The sequence below is a fragment of the Prionailurus viverrinus genome, chromosome B4 (genome assembly GCF_022837055.1).
Source record: "Prionailurus viverrinus isolate Anna chromosome B4, UM_Priviv_1.0, whole genome shotgun sequence".
In the NCBI taxonomy this organism is placed as follows: domain Eukaryota; kingdom Metazoa; phylum Chordata; class Mammalia; order Carnivora; family Felidae; genus Prionailurus; species Prionailurus viverrinus.
Genome location: NC_062567.1, coordinates 42,754,073 through 42,774,310, shown reverse-complemented (window position 1 = coordinate 42,774,310; position 20,238 = coordinate 42,754,073). Strand labels below are relative to the sequence as shown.

The window sequence follows — 20,238 nt, the reverse complement described above, 5'->3', positions numbered from 1 at the left end:
TCCTCCCCAGTTCACATTAGCAGGGGGCCGGTAGAAAATGAACCGGAAGTTGTGGAATCTGTCAGGGAATAGAGTGTGGAGTTGCCCGAATGGCAAAAAATTGAGAAAGCAAACCCATAAAGGAGAGAGCCTCAGGGGGAGCAGCCGCTAAATTGGCACATAAAGTTCCCTCAAATCCTTAACATGTGCTCCTGAACAGCGCATGTGCAGGGGGAGCTCTAAAGAGCTCAGTGGAAAGCAACAGCTGTATGGCTGAAAGATAAGAGCAGGAATGTCAGTTACTGGCCCCTGTATTGGAGACAGAATTCGGAATTTGAATCCTAGCAACAAAGGCTCTGTAAACACCTCAGGCTGTTTATTAGCCCAGAACGGCCACACCTTAGGAGTAAGGCCTATGCTCCAGAACAAAGGGATTTTCTTGAGGGCTAAAGGCAAAACTGAAATGGATCTGCCCTAACCAAATGCAGGACCAAGTCACCACAAATTCAAAGTGACTGGCTAGTCATTTACCTGCTGGAACAAAAATCAACATTCTTCAGAGGAATGTAACACAATCTAGAGTCTCTACAATGTATCACGTGTAATGTCCAGTATTCAATAAAGATGTTCTGGATATGTGAAAACAAAACAAAACAAAACAAAACAAAACAGAAAAATGTGACCCATAATCAACAGGAAACGCAGTCAACAGAAAAAGACTCTGAGATAATCTAGGTGTTAGTATTAGCAAAAAAGAACCTTAAAGGATATTGAGAAATTTAAGGGTAAACACTTGAAGGAAATGATGGTCATAATGAGATATAACAGATAGAGAATTTCAGAAGAGAAATGGATACTATAAAAAAAAAGATTCGAGTACTGAAAAATACAGTATATGAAAGATGGACTTAACAACAGATTAGAGATAACAGAAGGAAGGGTTCATAAATTTGAAGAGAGATCAATAAAAGTTAAAAACAAAACCAAATAAACAAATGGATCCTCAGTGACCTGTGGAACAATATTAAATGGTCTAATGGATATGTAATTGGAATCCAAAGAGAGAACAGAAAGAATGAAGCCAAAAGAAAAAAAAAAAAAAAAGAAAAGAAAAAAAAAGAAAAAGAATAATGACCAAATGGCTCCCAAATTTGGTAGCAACAACAACAGCAAACTTAAAGACCCGAGATGCTCAGCAAATACCAAGCAGGATAAATACAAAAGTTACATCCAGGCATATCATAGTCAAACTGCTAAAAACCAAAGATAAAGAGAAAATCCCCAAAGCAACCAGAAGTGGGGAAAAAGATATACTATGTACACAGGGAAAGTTATACTAATTATGGATAACTCCTTTTAAACACCCAGAGAGAGAGAGAGACAGAGAGAGAGAGAGCGCTCAAGTATGTGCACAAGAAAGATATGGATGGAGACCTAAAGATTTAAGGAGACTTAGAGACACATAAACCATCTGCAATGTATAGACGCTTGCTTGGATTCTGATTCAAGGAAATGGTAAAAACATTTATGACATAGTTGGAAAAAATGTGAACATTAATAAGGTATTTGATGATACTGAAGAACTGTTAGTTTTCTGGTGATGTGATGGTTTTGGGTTTATGACTTCATAAAGGGTCCTTATCTTTTCAGACCTGTACTGATATATTTACAGATGAAATTATATCCAGAATTTGCTTTAAATTAATTTGAAATGAAATTAATTTGAAAGCAGAGAGTAGGTGGGGCACAGAAGAAACAAGACTGGTCATGAATTGATTAATGGAGCTTGTGATGGGTACACGGTGGCTCATTAACTAATTCTAATTTTGTGTAAGTTTGATATTTTCCACTATAAAAAGTTTTTTTTTTTTTAAGTTTTATTTATTTATTTTGAGAGAGACAGAGACCGCACAAGTAGGAGAGGGACAGAGACAGGGAGAGAGAATCCCAAGAGGGGATTCTGGCAGTGCAGAGCCTGATGCAGGTCCCGAACTCATGAAACCATGAGATCATGACCTGAGTTGAAACCAAGAGTCGGATGCTTAACCGACCAAGCCACCCAGGTGCCCCTGTTTTTTGTTTTTATAAGTACTTAGTCAAGCTTGCAAGGATACACGTTGGGATAACAAGTACTAAATTCTTCACTTTAACCCAAACGCAAATACATGCTTACAGGGTACTTAACTGATTAGGCTCATGGAGTTAATTTTTTTTTTAACGTTTATTTATTATTGAGAGACAGAGAGACAGAGCATGACCAGGGGAGGGGCAGAGAGAGGAGGAGAGACAGAATCCGAAGCAGGCTCCAGGCTCCGAGCTGTCAGCACAGAGCCCGATGTGGGGCTGGAACTCACAAACCGCGAGATCATGACCTGAGGGGAAGTCGGATGCTCAACTGACTGAGCCACCCAGGCGCCCCCCCACGGAGTTAACTTTAATGGCTGAGATTATTAGCGTGATAAAATGACCTGCCATCTTTTGGGGATGAGGCAGATTTTCCTTTCATAGCTAATAAGGATCTCAACTCTGCTGTCCACAAAAATGAATTTCTCTCTTCTCTGTCACAGAACACGATCACGATAAGCAACTACTTAAAATGGTTGCATTTCGAAGTTTCGTGCATTTTCTTCTCAATGCCATTTTCTCCCTTTACTTAAAAGCTTATTAAGGTTTAACAATACCTAAGGACGATGAAGACCGTGTACTGAAAAATCCTATTTCCTGAGTCCATTTCCTGTCTTACAAATTTCAAAACAGAAACAGGCGTTGGCCAGTAGTCTGGTCACCTGCAGGCTTTCTTTGATGTCTTGGGCTTCAAGGATCAGCCTATGGGTGTGAGCTCGGGGCAAGCCTTAGGAAGTCTGGGTGGACTATGAGAGGAAGACTTTTCATGCCAAGGGTAAAAGAGGAACTGATGTAATGTCCTGGAGAGATTTCACTCTCCGTTCCTGCCCAGATCTTTGGGAACAATGAAGGAGGGAGACAGTGCTCTGGATAATCCAACTCAGATTGTACTTTTGACTCTGGGTCCAGGCAGGAACAGGACTTGGAGGAGCTTGATTTATTTATTTCTCTGCAGACACCACTCAAAGAGGAAGTACTTGATGAAGTTGATAACATTAATGGTAGAGAACTGGATCCAAGGGTATTTAATTCCAGGCTCCTGGTGGTCTGGGCACAACCACTGTCAAGGCCGAAAGTCCCGCAATAAGACCTTCCAAGCTTTGTTTCAGTTTGCAAAGCATGCGCCCACGTATGGAGTAGGCTATGACGCTCCTACCCTGCCGCCTGCTGCCCCTGTTATTACAAGTTGGCAGCAGGGGATGGAAACTTCTGAGACCAGAGCCGGCAGGCAGAGAAGCTCCGGACACAGGAAATGCACTGAGCGGACAGTGGGTGCATTAAATCCCCCAGATGTAGGAGTCTTCTGTCTAAAACAAGAAGATTTTTTTGGTCTGGCCTTGATGTCTGGGTTTATTCTTGGTGAACTGCCCAGCTGGAGAGCTGGGAAATTATCCACATTGCCCTCGGTCTGAAGGTCTTGATACGGGAGGGAAATGCGCAAGAAAGCCACACATAATTAGTCAGTGTGGGCATGGAGGGAAGGGGGCAGGGACGACCAAGGACTGGTAGGGAACCCATCCTGGTTGAAAGTGTTTTCTAATCCCAAACCTTTCTCTTTGCAGACCTCTTTTAGGTACAAATAATCCCAAACAGCCCAAATAAATTAAGACTTTAAATGTGACGAGCACAAAAAAGGTCTGATTTCTTTTGTCTTCTTTTCTTGTACTCATTAGAAAAGTTTGTCCATTTAAAATTCATCAAAATTTGACCCAATTTAAACATGTTATAAATAATGAATAACTAGTAAACTTAAACCAACAAAAACCGCCTTTGGTTAAAAGTCATGGGCTTTGCGGCGCCTGGGTGGCTCAGTCGGTTAAGCGTCCAACTTCGGCTCAAGTCATGATCTCACGGTTCGTGAGTTTGAGCCCCATGTCGGGCTCTGGGCTAACAGCTCGGAGACTGGAGCCTGTTTCGGATTCTGTGTCTCCCTCTCTCTCTGCCCCTGCTCTGCTCACACTCTGTCTCTCAAAAAAGTGAATAAACATAAAAAAAAAAAAAAGTCATGGGCTTTAAGTAGGAAATTTCCAGGGTAGAGCAAAGGCTGGAGCTTGTATCTCACACACCAGGATGACATTTCCACCACTATGCTTTCCCAAGGCCATGGGCAGCGATAAGAGAAGCTAGTCAGTGAGATGCAAATCAACAGGCCCAGCAGGTGACTTACTCAATCAGCCTCAGTCCACTGTGTTCCACATTCTGAAAGGAACCACTTCCCAGCATGACTTTGTAAAAGATTAGTGGGAACCACAAATGATACGAAGAGCTATAGAGATTAAATGCTCTTGGTCTTCAGGTGCAATTCAAAATAGATTTCCTACACACGCTTAGGGTCTGTCACCCCTTGCTATGGGTTGAACTGTGCTGCCTGCCTCTTCTCCCATACCCTTCAATTCATATATTGAAGTCCCAACCCCTATGCCTCAGAATGTGACCTTATTTAGAAATAGGGTCGTTGCAGATGTCATCACTTAAGATAAAGTCATATTAGAATGGGGGGTTCTCTAACACAATATGACTGGTGCCCTTATGAAAAGGAGAATTTGGACACATAGACAGGCACAGATTACATGAACGGAGGGGGACGGTTTTGCCACATAGCGATTACAAACTATGCGTTGAACCACATAACCTTCAGTGATGCCAACCGTATTTCAAGTAGAGTCTTGGATGCAAAGAGTAAGGAAAAGTGGTCCTCAAGGATATAATAGTCTAATGGAGAAAAGAGACACATAAAAAAACACAAGCAAAGGCTATGGGTGCTGAATTATGAGTCAATGTGCACAGGGCGCATGCCAGGTGATGATGAAGGCAGAGATCTACCAGTCAAGGAATACCCAAGGTGGCCAGCAGACCACCAGAAGCTAAGAGAGAGGCACAGAACAGCCTCTCCCTCCCAGCCCTCAGAAGGAACCGATCCTGCCCTCACCTTGATCTTGGACTTCTAGCCTCCAGAACTGTGAGACAATAAATCCGTTGTTTAAGCCACCCAATTTGTGGTACTTTGTTATGGTGGACCTAGCATACTAACACATCGCCCCCCCGCCCCGCCACCACCACCTGCCCCTTCCTTTTCCAAGAGGTCCCACTGAGATATTCCACTGACTTCCACCTGCCCATTTCAGTCTATTCACCTCGCAAGTTGCAACTGTCACTAAAGGGCCTGAGAAGAAAACCAGAAGTTTGGAGCGTATGATGCGCAGATGCGTGAGGTCGTAAACAAAGAATCCTACGTGAGCTCCCAGAAAACTCAAGGCAGGTGAACTGCAGGACTCTGAGGTTTCATCTTTATTGCCTGTGGGCAGGATAGCCTCCAAACAGGCTAGCCTCTGCCAGTGGCTCAGCACAGAAGGCACAGAGCCAGTCTGCCAGCCTCGGTCTCAGTAAAGCCGCACAAAAGAAGTGAATGAAGAAACCAGCGGGGTCAGGTTTCAAATGAGCCAATTAGACATGTGGGGGTAAACCCTGTGAATCATTTATAGGGAGGGGGTCAGGGTGGCACAGAGATAAGTCAGAGTGCTGGAGAGGGGAAAGAGCAAGATAACAGAGGGCTTCCTGCTCTGGAGGTGAACCCCAACCGCCCCAGTCCCCTTATCTCAAAGCGCTCAGATAGCACTTCCCCAGGGCTAAGAGGAAGTTTCTTGAAAACTTCCCGGGTACCTGGGGAGAGTTAGTCATGCATATTACGGATCTCTTGCGCTAAAGTTTCTGGTTTAATAGAGCCAGCTAGCCCCTGGCTACGGGCAGCCTCCACATGACTGGAGGACGCCAGAGGAGGCGGGGAAGGTGAGCGGGCCCTCTCTGAAGGAGACTGATGGTCTAGACAGATGAAGAGGCTCTGTGCACCACGCCAGGGTTCCACACTCTCCCGTCACAATCAAATGTTCCATCAGAGGACAAGGGTCAGAGGGTAAAAGGTCACACTGCCCCAGCCTCTGAAACATAGGAAGCAAAGCAGGACAAAGGGGCCCTAGACAGGGGGAGAAGGAGTTAAGAGAAGAGTGGGAATGAGGAGGCCAAGGGCAAAAGTGTTCCCTGGTGTCCCGGGGGGGACAACAGGAAGTCAAGATTTGCTGGTCTTCCTCTGGGGGGACCTCATTGTCTCCAGCCAGACCCAAGAATCACAGAATTAAAAGGGGCACAAGAGGTTAACCTTGCGGTGCTTAACCGTGAGAGGAGACAGTTGGAAGGGTCCCAACGGGGTCACGGAGGACCAACCCTGTGCCTGCTACGGTGAGGTAACAAAATATGAGCACCACTCATTTTCAAAACAGGCTGTGCCCTGCGAGCAACCGGGGTTGGTGTTTGAAATGTATTTTCCCATAGAATGTAACGCAGGGGGCCTGGTGTGCCTGTGAAGGAATTCTGTTATCAGGGCGCGGGGAGGCAGCAAGGCCCTCCCTGTGTCCGGGATGCACAAACCCGGTGTCCGCACACAGCGTGTTTAGTCACAATAACTGAAATGATTAGGACGGCTGGGATTGGAGGTAAGAGAAACAAAAACCCCGACCATTGCACAGCAATGTGAACACGCTTACACTACCTGACTGTATGCAAAATGGCTTAGAATGGCTTAAAAATGGCTACAACGAGGGGCTCCTGGGTGGATCAGTCGGTTAAGCGGCCCATTTCGGCTCAGGTCATCATCATCTCGCGGCCTGTGGGTTCGAGCCCCGTGTCGGGCTCCGTGCTGACAGCTCGGAGCCTGCTTCTGTTTCCGTGTCTCACTCTCTCTCTCTCCCCCTCCCCCATTCATGCTCTGTCTCTCACTGCCTTTCAAAAATGAGTGAATGCCAAAAAAATTTTTTAAAAATGGCTAAGATGATGTTATGCATATTTAATCACAATGAAATATTTTTTAGGCGGAAGAAAAAACCCCAACCAAACAGTGGTAAGAAATATCCAATAATGGTAATGAGTAACATTTCCTGAGTGACAGCTCTTGTTCTAAGGGCATTTGCCACACTAACTTGATTCTTTTCTTAAATCAATCATATCCAACGGGTATTGCCACTATCCTCCTTTTACAGCTGGAAACGGAGAGACAAGGAAGTTAAGCAACTTGCGTAAACTCACACAGCCGGTAAACAGGGGAGCTGGGATCTGAACCCAGATGGTCGGGATCCAGAGCCCGTGTGCACACACACACCAACCCCATTGTGCTCTCTGGCTCCGGTAAGCATTACAGGATTAACACAGATGTCAAACCCTAGCCAATGGCCTCCCTGACACCTTAATCTCATCAACACGGTTCCAGTAAGACTAGAGAATCAGGGAAGTTTTTACAGCAACCAGTAAGAGGATGGCTGGATCAGCTAAAAACTTTATCTACCCGGGTGCCTATTCAGCAGCTATCCTGAGGGGCCAGCTCCAAGGGAGCCAAAGGGCTGGTTCCCAAGGGGGTGACAGCCAGCGCTCCTGCACTCAGAAGCCAGTGTCTGACTCCGAGCCCACACTTCTCCCAGGCTGGGGATTTTCTTCATGCCAAGTCCATTTGTTCTGAGGCGTTCAACGATCTCTAGTGGGTTAAGGCAGTCCGAATTAGCGTGAGTTTTTAGTATGATGAGTTGCAGACATACAGCGGTATCTCAAAAGTTATCTCTGACGGTTTTGTTTGTTTGTTTCGATTTTCAAGTGCCGTGAGGCAGAAAAACTGTAAGCAGGCTTGCTGGGCACCTGCCATCCTGTACCCCAGTCAGGGGTCCTGGTCTCCCCAGTTCTTCTCATTGCCCCATCTTTGGTCCTGTTTCCAGGAATTAATGTGCACAAGACACATTAACAAAAATGTTATTTGGTTAGCTCATTCATGCTGCAATGGAATGAACACAGGCATCAGAGCAAAGCAGACCCAGGGCACTCGGTAAGTGTGTAATCTGGGGGCTCTTGGCCTCTATTTCCTCACCCATCAGGTGGGGATAACATTACCTTCCTTATAGGGTAGTTGAGAAGAGGAAATGGTTTAGACACGTAAGAGCTTAGAACAGGGCCTGGCACACAGCAAAGACCCAATAAACGTTAGCTGTTATTTTGTCACTATGAAGCAGATTCACAGACCTCATCTTCTTTAATGATCTCATTAGAATTGTGTAAGATTTTCTTCCTCCAGAGCAGTGTTTGGGCACTCGGATTTGGTAGTGGGGGAGGGTGGGGTGGAAGCGAAACATTTCTTGCCATAAAGCAATCACATAAATGAAAATCTGCAGGCAATCCCGGAACGCATGCCACCTCCCTCACTCCCCATGGAGAAATGACTTCTCTCTGTTCTCTGGGCCGTCACCGTGTGCTGGTTGTACGGATAATCGAGGTCAACTGTTGTGACACGGGAACGTTCTCACCACTTACGATGTCTGTGTCCACCTGGTGACCAAGGGCTGCTCCAGAGCAAAACTTGTGTCTTAAAAGTGTGTCCACTGTTGCAGAAACAATCACAGCCCTGCATGTGTGAATATTTTCAAATTAAAGTGATTAGGGGCACCTGCGTAGCTCGGTCGGTTAAGCGTCTGACTTCAGCTCAGGTCATGATCTCATGGTCCGTGAGTTTGAGCCCCGCGTCGGGCTCCGTGCTGTCAGTTCAGAGCCTGGAGCCTGCTTGGGATTCTGCGTCTCCGTCTCTCTCTCTGCTCCTCCCCCACTCACCCTCTATGTGTCTCTCTGTCTCCAAAATGAATAAGGACTTAAAAAAATTAAAATTAAAGTGATTGAAAATCACCTCCCACTCCCTTAGATGGGGCAGAGGAGAGGGTGGGCAGAGGAGAGGGTGGGACTACAGAGCTGAAAGGGTAAGAGGATGCCCAGAGGGGTCACCGGATGACAGCACATGATAAACACAAATCTTGTTCCTTGTCCCTACAGACTTGTGCAGAGCCAGTCCTACAGGGGTGACTCTGCAGAGCCAGAAGCACATTTCATATTGCTCCCTGAGCTTTCAGGGAATCACGATTCAAGCAGTTTTACCACCAAAGGCCTACCGGCGATCGGATATACGCTTTGGAACAAAGTCTTTCTTTGTAATTACTCCATGGAAGCTAAAAGTAACTGATTTCAGGACCTACGGTGTCAAAAGAAGTTGATATAACTGTGTGTGACCAAATACATTTATTTTATCATCATTTGCCGACTTGACATTTCTGAAGACATTTACCTCCTGGTTTTGGTGAACGAAGCGCTATCGTTTTTCGGTTCGTCTCCTTCCTACGTCACGATCTACCTCACATCTAACTCGTTCATAGCATGCTGATAAAATGAGTCACAACCATCAAAGAAAAGGGATCCGCTGGAACGGAGGCTTTCGTCACGCGATAAAGGAACCGTGCCACTCTTGGTTTGACTACTCAGAGGGGTAATATCATCGGCAGTTCTTGATATGGTGACACAAGTGAGGACAGACGTGATGTTCAGCTGTTTCTGAGCAACATCAAGCAGGACACATTTAGGTTTTTCTGGATTTTAGTTACCCAAGGCCCTGAAGGTAGATAACATGTCTTGGCCATCTTCTTATCGCCCAGGGAGAACCCAGACTTCGGAGGGAATGCAGGAGTTGAGAGTGCAGGAGATCGGAGACCATTCGGGCTAATCCCTGTCCTACAGCTGGGGAAACCGAGGGCCAGAGAAGAGTAACTCAGCCCTTAAGCTTTGGCAGAATAGAGGATTAGAGCCTGCTCTCCCGACTTCAGAATCCCGCCCTTTCAAAAATGTCATCTAAGCTGACCACGCGTGCTGGCTTGTCTGCGGTGGTCCTGGCTCATGCCCATTTCCCAGCATACTTGCTGGGAGTCCTGTTTCACTGTCGCCGTGGCTCGCTAGGGGCGAGAAATTCTAATGTATAATGCTGCGCTCTCGTAAGTACGCAGGGGAAGAGAGTGGCAATCCTGGCTCTCTAGACATAGGAGGACGTCAGGAGTCTGCTCTGCCCAACTGGAAGCAGTATCATGGCCCACCTCTCCCCTCAGGGCCTGGAGGGGAGCCTCTGAGCCCTAACACCAACCTCCTAGCTTCTGGCACCGCCACATGGCTGCCCGGTGTGATTTCAATGTCACGTACTCAGATGGGGGACCTATGGGGGAAGGGTTGCGAGATTCACCAAGATCTGTCTGTATGGCGAGATCAGTTCCCATTGTGCAGCGATGGATGTCTGAGTTGGTAAAGTCGGTGGGAGGGATGAGGCGAAGTCGCGGGGGGTGAATGGAACGCTGTCTTTGCGCCTCCCTGTGCCAGGCCGTTGAGGGGCCGATCGGTTCTCCTCCGCAATGTCCCTGTTGTCCTTCCATTCTGTCATATTATCTCTGTGTCACGTCAACAGCAACATACTTTTCCAAAGGACTGTATCCCCAATTATGGGGAATAGATCGTTGGGGGTTAGAGTATTTGATATGTATAATTTCACTCTAGAGCCTCTTCTTTCAGGACCAGAGCTTTCTGTGTGCTAACAGATGTCTGTATTAGTGTTTTACCATTCACAAGCAAGCATAACAGTATTCATTCTAGAGATCACTCATGTTGAGCTAGATGTGTTCTTCTTTTTGGTGGAGAAAAGGGAAAGAGGCGGGAGGTGTTCGGAGGTAGGGAACTTGTACCAGTCCGTTCCCCTCTCTAGAGGGTCCCCTTGTTACCAGTGGCAGTCTGGGGACAGGCAGCCTCTTCACATCACCTCCATGCCTTGTAGAGCGCTTCTCATTTGACGCCATCTGACAAAGACCTAAACCGCCCTTCTCGTGCGTCCACCTGTTCACCTGAGAGAACGCGCCCTGCGTCTGAACAGGCCTGCACCCTCAGGTGTTGTTTGCTGACTGAGAGCTTTAAGGAATGGTTTCTGAGAACACACTACTTTTAAGAGCTGAGACAGAGCTCATCACCGGTCTGCAGGGTGATGAAGCCCTCGACCTTGGTCTCATTAACTCCATTCTTTTACCCACTGAGTCGTTACGACCACCATCCGAACACTCGAGAGCACAGCTCCTTACGGCGTATGCAGTGGTGCGTCTGTATTTACTTAGCCTGACAGCAGCTCTGAGAGGCAGTGAGCCCAGCTTTCTCCATTGATCAGCCCCGGCAAATGAGAACAACGACACGCTAACTTCTGAGTCAAATCAGACCAAGGAGAAGGGAGGAAGGAGAGCCCGTTAAGCCTCCAATCACATCTGGGAATAAAAAGAGGAACAGGAATTCCAAATGGGTTTTTTTTTAAAGAGGGGGAGGGAAAAAAAGCCCATCCTTCACCTTTGTATCTGAAGAGGCAAGCTAGGTAATACGGTTCTTGCCTTAATGTCAAGCTTCAGTAAACCTCCTCTGGAATCGCTGCTGGCAATGACGAAAGCCGGAAATGTACAAGGCAGGAAGTGCAAAAGGACGGAGAACCCGAATTGTTGGGGGTTGGGGAGGGCGGCGGCTAAATGAAGCCAGAGTAGAGCAGGAGGAAGAAAGGATGAGAGAGAAACAGGCAGGGAGCAGGCAAGCAACGCTCATTTACTCTCCATCAGGAAAGCAAGGGGCCCTGCTGTGAAGCGCTTGGCTCCAGGAAGCGATGGCGGTCACCCGGAGTCAGGCTGTCTTTTGTGAAGTGTTAATTAAGAAAACAAATAACTTCTCATTTTTTGGTTTGCCAACAACAAAACAAAACGATTAGCCCTGCTCTTGAAGATGCCCACTCGATTTAAGGAAATACCCCCGAGGCACCAGGGGTTCAGGCCCCTAGTAAATCAGGTCCTAAGAGAAAGCACAAGTTTAAAAGTGTTACTTTGGGTCCCCACGTCTGTTGTCTAACTGATCCGTGGAGGGAAGAACATGGACATAACATTCGTCAGAGGCACGAGGCATCGCCGTTCAACGGAATAGGGCACAAAGTAAGATTTTAACAACAGGTTTCTGCACCCAAACACCTGCTTTAGAACAAGGTCCGGGGCCCCAGGTCAATTCTGGCCTTTTTTTCTGTTTTCTACTGACGATTTTATGACCATTGGAGCTTACTGGAGAAGTGGAGCACTGGGTACATCTGAAGTAGGCACTTAGGCTGAGCACACCGCAAGGAACCACCTTTGGTGCACGAAGGTGGAACCCCTGGTCCATCAGAGTTCACAGGGTTGGAGTCCCCCAACTCTTAGTACCCTCTACTCACAAATTTTCAAAGACCCCCTTATGCTCCTTCATTAAAGTCCTTTACATTCAGGGTCCAATATAACCTCCTTGGACTAACTCTGCCAAAGGAAAGTGTTGATTATTGTTGAAACAGGGCGATGGCTCACAGGGGTTTATTTACTTTATTTTCTCTATTTGGGAGAAATCTCTGCTGTCTGATATTTTCTAGAACAAAAGGCTGGTGTGTGTGGGGGGGGGAGGGGAAGATAAGCTCTATAACCTAAGTCATCTGATGGCTCTTTGTTCCAGGGGCTCACTCCACCCTACCTCTTCTGCCTAGAGGGTTCCCCACTTTATCCTTGCTTATCAGAATTCTGCTGCACCATCAAGGAAGCCTCCAGAAGCACCTGCTTTATGAGGCTGCCCCTGATGCTTGTGCCTGGATGTAATTTCCCCTCCCAGTCTCTCTTCGTGGTGCTCACTATTACAGCTGTGCTTTGATATACATGGATCTATGCATCTCATTTCTTTATGAATTGTGGAGAACCAAGATTCCGTCCTATTCACCTTGGCATCAATACATGTTTGTTCAATGACGAACCAATCACATGAATAGGAACAACGCATCCAATAAACGATGAAACCTTTTGGATTGTCTAACCCTGATGAAAGGAAAGAAAAGGTTCCTCTGGTACCTTCTTCATGGTTCTGATGCAGTAGGACTTCTGGCTGTGTGTGTATAGAGTTTCCGGGGTGGAAGAAGGGTGAAAAAAGAATCCGAGGTTTCCTCTGCTTCAGAATATGCTGAAGGAGTTCATAGAGCACATCACCTGGGAAGAAAACGGAAAGAGAACTAGAGCAAAGGGAACATTTTAGTTAACACACTGGGCTTCGACTCTATGGGTGGCAATGACGTAATGGTCGGCCAGATGTGCATGGAGCACACAGGGGAAACTCCTAAGGTTGGAGCCATGGGATCGTTGTTTTAATTGGACTTTTTAAATTATGAAAGGAATATACAAAAAATGCTTAAAAAATGCTGAAAACGAGAGAACGGGAAGCACCTATAATCCCATTGCGCAGAGAAAGGAGTCCTGTTACCACTATCTATGGTTTTATAGTGAGAATCAGGCTTGTACTAGGGTTTTGTATGTCTCTTTTTCTCTCCACATTATTGAACGGCTCCACTAGCTGCAAAATGACAGCCCATCGCAGGAAGGTACCGGACTTTGTTGGGCATTTCAACGATTCCAATTTGTTGCTACCATTCTCGCGAAAAATATTTTCCTATCAATCTTTGCTTGCATTTCTGATGAACCAAAGAAGAATGACGAAGTCATTAAGTATGAAAATTTTTGATGCTCCACTGGCAATTCATAGAGAGCTTCCGACAGGAAAAAAACAAAACAAAACAAAAGCCTTTCAAACCCATCCCAACCCCAGGCAGGAAGAGAATGCGTATGAAAAACGCACAACTCCAGTCAGAGGGGCTAACTATTAAAGATACCCTATAAAGAACTGGCACATTCTGGGATGCTCCCCTCCTTTAAAAATACACACAGGCATCGCTCCAAGGTTCTACAGGCCTCTAGAAGATCATTTCTAGATGTCAGCCCCTCGCAGAGGATGGTGGGGGCTGGTCTGAACTAGGTGCCTCTGTTCTGATATATTTGGTATTTAAAATGTCCACTGAGTAGTTAATTAGCAAAACAAAACCTCCCCCAAAACCTGTCATGGTCTTGTCCCACCTCTTTGGCTTAGATTCAAGTTCAAAAATGCAGGTGGGTGCTCAAAACCCCTTAGGGGTGGGTGATGAATCTTTAAAATACCACAGGCTTCTGACTGTCCCCCTACGCCCTTCCAAATACAGATATGCAGGCAGTCAACAATTGCACCAGACAATGGGCTTTTGTCTCTAATTTTAGCCATTTTTAACAGATACTTTAATGAACCACTTGATTTAACTGCATATTTTGGGCTATTGCTGAATTATTTTTTTCTTTTAAACTCTGTCTGAACCCAAGAAACGCTCCATATTAGTTTCTTTCTTTCTGCAAACCCTTTGTACCAAATAAAGTTCAAGATCGCTGTGTTCTAAGGGACTCCTGAGGTGCCTTTGTGTCTTTGCTTTGATTCTGTTCCTTCCTCTACCTTTGAGTGTTGGTTGTCATTAACATTATTACTTAGTGACACTATTTACTATTACGATGAAATAAAGCACAAGCCTTTAAAGAGCTGAAGACAAGCATGTCACTTGGGAATTTCCTTTTGATGACATGGGTGAGAAGATGCAGAGGTGTCGTGAGCCAGACTTTTACAAATGTTCCGTGTCAGGTAGAACCGTGGTGCACACGACTGTGTTCTCTGAGCTCAGGAGGCCTGGAGCCCATCTAATATGAACCTAGTAGTCATGGTAATGTCGTCTCTGATGCGATGAGAATATAGAGCCTGAAATACGGTCCTATTTTAATGATTCATATTTTAATCGCGTACAAAAATAAGTCCCTAATCAACACTTTGTTTCTTCGGGTTTACTGTAATGTCTTCCTGAACTTTTCTTAATTTACACGGCCTCACACCCGCTGGGTTTTATCCTGTGGGTTTCAGCAATGCTTTATTTCGGTAGTACGCAGAAGAGAAAACGAACACACTGAAAAATGTGTTCCTGATGATTACTATTACTAAAAAAAATGGTCAGTAATTAGTGTATCCATTTTGGAAGAGGAGGCCAGGAAATATAAATTTAGTGTCTGTGAGGGTGTTCAACTTTGTTCGTTCAGAGAGGCGGGCTGATGTGGCGGGGAAGGCATGGACGTGCAGATGCGGCCGCCTGGGCCTGCGTCCCAGCCCCTCTGCACCAGGTGACCTTGAGCAAGTCCTTGAACTTCCCTGTGAGATGCAAACAGCATCTGCCTTGGAAGTCTGCTGGGAGGGTTCGAGGAGGGAGCAGGTGAGGTACGTGTGTTCATGCTGGCCCCTCCTCGGGAGTGCCTCCCCGGGCTGCAGATGTCCTGCTGTGAGAAGGTTAAAGACTCTTCTGCTGGGAGGTGGTCAAAGCCAGGGCAGGTCACTTCTTTTTGTGTTTCCACTTCTCTATGTACATATAGAAAGTGAGGCAATAAAGCAGAATGGGGAAGAGTCTATGCTCTGGAGTCAGACTGGTGCCTTGGGCATGCTCTTCACTCTCTCTAGTTCTCAGTTTCCTGGTCTTTAAAATGGTCACGTTTGGGGCGCCTGGGTGGCACAGTCGGTTAAGCGTCCGACTTCAGCCAGGTCACGATCTCGCGGTCCGTGGGTTCGAGCCCCGCGTCGGGCTCTGGGCTGATAGCTCAGAGCCTGGAGCCTGTTTCCGATTCTGTGTCTCCCTCTCTCTCTGCCCCTCCCCTGTTCATGCTCTGTCTCTCTCTGTCCCAAAAATAAATAAACGTTGAAAAAAAAAAAAATAAAATAAAATGGTCACGTTAATAACTGCCTCGTAGAATCAGTGTGAGGACTGGATGAGGCGATCCCTGTGAAAAGCACATCACGGCGACCAGCAAATAGTAATAACTCAGCAAACACTAGCTGGTTTTGTGACCACCACTATCCTCACCACCATCGTTGTCATTATTGATATTATTAAAGTGGCACAGGGCAGACCTGTGGACCCTTGAGGCAGTCTCACGGGGAGAACAAAGAAGGGGTGTGTGGGTCATGGTCATTGTTATGTTCTCCCTCCAGAAAAGAACAAGGTTAAGGGAGGCCATTCACCCATATTGGCTTCTCCAACACCTCCCCCTGGCCCGGTGGGCAGCCCCACGGAAGGACTGGCAGGTTCTCTGCCCTAGACCTGCCCAGCCTTCTGTGCTGGCTCTCTTCTGTCTCTCATCCCACAGCTGGCAAAGGGAGCCAGGCAGAGAAGGTTCCTATCTGTGCAAAAGAAAGCAGGGGAGGGGTGAATCGAGTGGAACTCTGCCAGTTCCTTACCTAAACCATAAGCCCGTTATGAGAACCAGTAACGTAACATTTGTAAGTGCCACCTGGGACGGCTGACTAATGGGTGCGAAAATTTAACTCTAAGACCATAGAGTACGGCCATAGATGGATCAGTCCATTCACAGCCATGTTTCCTCAGCAACCAGGGGCTCAGTCGGGGAATGTGGCTGGCTTAGCACAAATGCATCACTACTACGGGGGAAAAACCAACTTACTGTGCATGCCCTGTGTATGCGTGGTTGGCAGTAACAGCGTGTGCCCAATAACAGCTTGCAATCTTAGAAAGGATTCTAGAGGTTACTTCGATCGACTCAAACTTGTGTTCAGTAGAAGTCCCCTGCCTCCCCTTCCCCTGCCAAGAAGTAGCTTTGGCTGAGCACTTCCAGTGATGGGCAGCTGGCCACTAACATAAGCAAACCATTTTTGGACAGCTCGAGTCGATAGGAAGTTCTTCTGTTAAGTTGGAACCTGGCCTCCCCTGCAATCTCGTGGACCTCGGTTCCTAGTTTTGGCTCTGGAACAACACAGAACATGTGTCTCGTCTACAATAGCTTTCCAAATAAATAAAGGCGGCCTCCCATCCTATCCCATCTCCCCTGCCTCCTATTCCCTTCGACACCCAGCCTGTTCTCTTGCTACACTCTTAAAAATATTCACATACACAGAAGATCATATCTAAAAAGTAATACTAACAAAAAGATCTCTGGATTAAAAAAAAAGACATTTAAAAATAAGTTATACTTGGGGCGCCTGGGTGGCTCAGTCAGTTAAGCGTCCGACTTTGGCTCAGGTCATGATCTCACAGTTTATGGGTTCGAGCCCCATGTTGGGCTCTGGGCTGACAGCCCAGATCCTGGAGCTTGCTTCAAATTCTGTGTCTCCCTCTCTCTCTGCCCACCCCCCCCCAATTTTGTCTCTCTGTCTCTTAAAAATAAATATTAAAAAATTTTTTAAAAAATATATGTTATATTTATTTGCCTGCTGAAAATAAAGAGCATGAGCCATAGCACTGCATATTTAACTTAGCTAATGACCACTGGCTTGAATTCAAAAGCACCTGTTAAAAAATTCTTTAATTTAATTTAATTCGTGATAAATCTTCTCTGTCTCCCCAGAAAAGAAATACCTGGTACCGACTGTAAAAGGTGCTGTTATCGTACTAAACAATGGAACCAAGGCTATTGTTTAAGGGGCAGTAGCTCTGGTTGGTTTCTCTATGTATCTTCGTGCGTACATACATAGTTCATGGACGCACATGTATGTGCAAAGTAGAGTTGCCAAGAAGCTAGTTGAGCTTCAAGGCTTTCACCTGCATAGGCTCCCGGGAGGAGCCCTAGACCTACTTGTGTCCCCCAGATTATAAGCTTCAGGCCCCATAAGACCTAGATGTACTCCTGGGTACACGCACACATGTGACACGTGTTGTACTTGCATGCACACACACACACAGCGCATATGCGCACACACGTATACAGCACAGAAACCCACACGCTACACATACATATAATTTTGCACCGGTGGCCTTGATGGTGAAAAGCCAGGCATCTACTTTGAGAATAAATTCTTTTTTAGTATTTAGTGTTTATAGTATTTATAAATAGTATTTATTTATACAGGATTAGTATAAGGTATGCAGTATGCAGTATATATACAGTAATAGTATTTATAAATACAATTTATACTAAATTGTATTTAGTACAGTACAAATTTTATATGTAATTTGTTTCAAACGGGTAAGTAGAGAGAGTAAACAAACCTGCTACAAGTTGCCTTCTCAACGTAACTCGTGTCTGAAGGCTGAGAACATACAAATGCTATTTGGGGGGCTAAAGTCATCTATGTTTCCTTCCTATTAGAGGGAAGAGCTTGGGCTCTGGATCAAAGAAGTCCCAAGTTCAAACCCTGGTTCCACTACTTGTCAGCTGCATGCCCCCGGGCAAATATCTTTTCTCAGTGAGGCTTAACTCATGGCTTATTTAACCTTCTTTTGTCTCAAGTGAGAACAATGCCACAGACTTGGCTGGGCTGCTAGGAAGACAGGTGAGATGATGTGGACAGGCAGCAGCCCTGTGTCTGCAATAATGTGGGCCCAAGAGGTGGCACCCCTTGTGATTGTGAGAATTAGTAACACACATGTCTCAAAAAATCTGGAAACTATTTGCTTTGCTTCAACAGTTGTGTATTTAAAGTGCATATACAGGGGCGCCTGGGTGGCGCAGTCGGTTAAGCGTCCGACTTCAGCCAGGTCACGATCTCGCGGTCCGTGAGTTCGAGCCCCGCGTCGGGCTCTGGGCTGATGGCTCAGAGCCTGGAGCCTGCTTCCAATTCTGTGTCTCCCTCTCTCTCTGCCCCTCCCCCGTTCATGCTCTGTCTCTCTCTGTCTCAAAAATAAATAAAACGTTAAAAAAAAAAAAATTAAAAAAAAAAAAAATAAAGTGCATATACAGGGGCGCCTGGGTGGCGCAGTCGGTTAAGCGTCCGACTTCAGCCAGGTCACGATCTCGCGGTCTGTGAGTTCGAGCCCTGCGTCAGGCTCTGGGCTGATGGCTCAGAGCCTGGAGCCTGTTTCCGATTCTGTGTCTCCCTCTCTCTCTCTGCCCCTCCCCTGTTCATGCTCTGTCTCTCTCTGTCCCAAAAATAAAATAAACGTTGAAAAAAAATTTAAAGTGCATATACAATGCATGAAGTCACATTTGTGCGTATCGAGTATGTTTTTTTCCAGTTGACATCACGTCACATAGACATTTCTAATTCAGTCTCTCTCTCTAGTTCACAGTTGTATCTTCAGCCTCTTTCTATGGGATTCTTCCTTTAGCATTTGAGCAGTGTCAGGTTTTCCTGTTTTCTACACACACACACACACACACACACACACACACACACACAAGCACACGCACACACCCCTCGTCCTCATCTTCCCCTCCAACTACTGCTGTTTTTCTGGTTGCATCACAGCCAAGCTTGTCTGAGGGACTGACCAGCCCTGCTGTCGCCATGACTCTCCCCTTCGACTGCTGACCTCGTCAGGGGAGGATGTTCGGTACCTGGGGACTCTGACTCTCAGCAACATTCAGCAGCAGCACTCACTACTTGCCTCCTTCTAGAACATTCCATGGCTTCAGACGTTCCCCTCCTGGATTTTTTTCCTACCTCTCTGTGCTTCCTCCTTCAACCCTGCACTATTAAGGCTCCCCAGGCTCACACGAGTCTTTCTCCCCAGTAATCTCATCTCCTCCCATGGCCTCAAATCAGCCTGTCTATGCTAAATCTACTCCAGCCAGGAATTTCTTCTCAACTCCAGAACCTTCCGCCATCTCCTAGATACTTCCTCTTGCGTGACATACGGACACCACACACTTAATGTGTCCAGGGTAAGTCTTTACCACCCACATGGTGTTTCCTAGTCCAGCGAATGCCCAGTTGATCAGGCCAGAAACCTGGGAGTCATGCTTAATTAACTCCTCTCCTTCTCTCATCCAGCATCAGTCACCAAGACTTTCAGACTCTACCTTCTAAATAGCCCTGGCATCATCCCCTGCTGGTTCTGTCCTACTTCAAGTTACCACCTTTGCTCCTGGATGCCAGCCAAGCCAACCACCCCACATCCATTCCTCACACTTTGTACCTTTGCACTCGCCCCAGTCTCTGCTTAAAATGCAGAATGGCTTCTACCTGTCTTTAAAACAACCTTTAGAACCACGAACATGATCTGCAAGGCCCTATAATCTACTGAAGAAATAATAAGTGACTCAATGAATAGTCGTAGAGTCACAGTACATTCCTTTATATTTACATTCTCCAAGTTTATGTAGCAAGTCCCATACTGTGGGTGGCTTGGGCATTTCCAGTTTTTATACTTATAAACAGGATTGCTAAGGGTATCTTTTCTTTCCCCCCACTGGACTGCATCCTTGGGATATTTTCTTTCTTTTCTTTTTTTTTTTTTTTTTTTGAGAAGAGAGAAAGAGAGAGAGAGAGCGTGAGTAGGGAAAGGGCAGAGAGAGAGAGAGGGAGACGCAGAATCCGAAGCAGGCTCCGGGCTCTGAGCTGTCAGCACAGAGCCCGACACAGGGCTCAAACTCAAAACCG

At 46.2% G+C, this 20,238-nt stretch overlaps 1 protein-coding gene across 6 annotated transcripts in view; it reads right to left on the bottom strand.

Moving 5' to 3' along the window:
- Positions 1 to 20,238, bottom strand: part of ETV6 (ETS variant transcription factor 6) — a 257,342-nt gene that overhangs the window by 26,760 nt on the left and 210,344 nt on the right. For all 6 annotated transcript variants that reach the window (XM_047866506.1, XM_047866505.1, XM_047866510.1 and 3 more), the window contains one exon: positions 12,870 to 13,004. In XM_047866506.1, the coding sequence (XP_047722462.1) occupies positions 12,870 to 13,004 (135 nt within the window). The remainder of the gene's footprint in view (positions 1 to 12,869; positions 13,005 to 20,238) is intronic.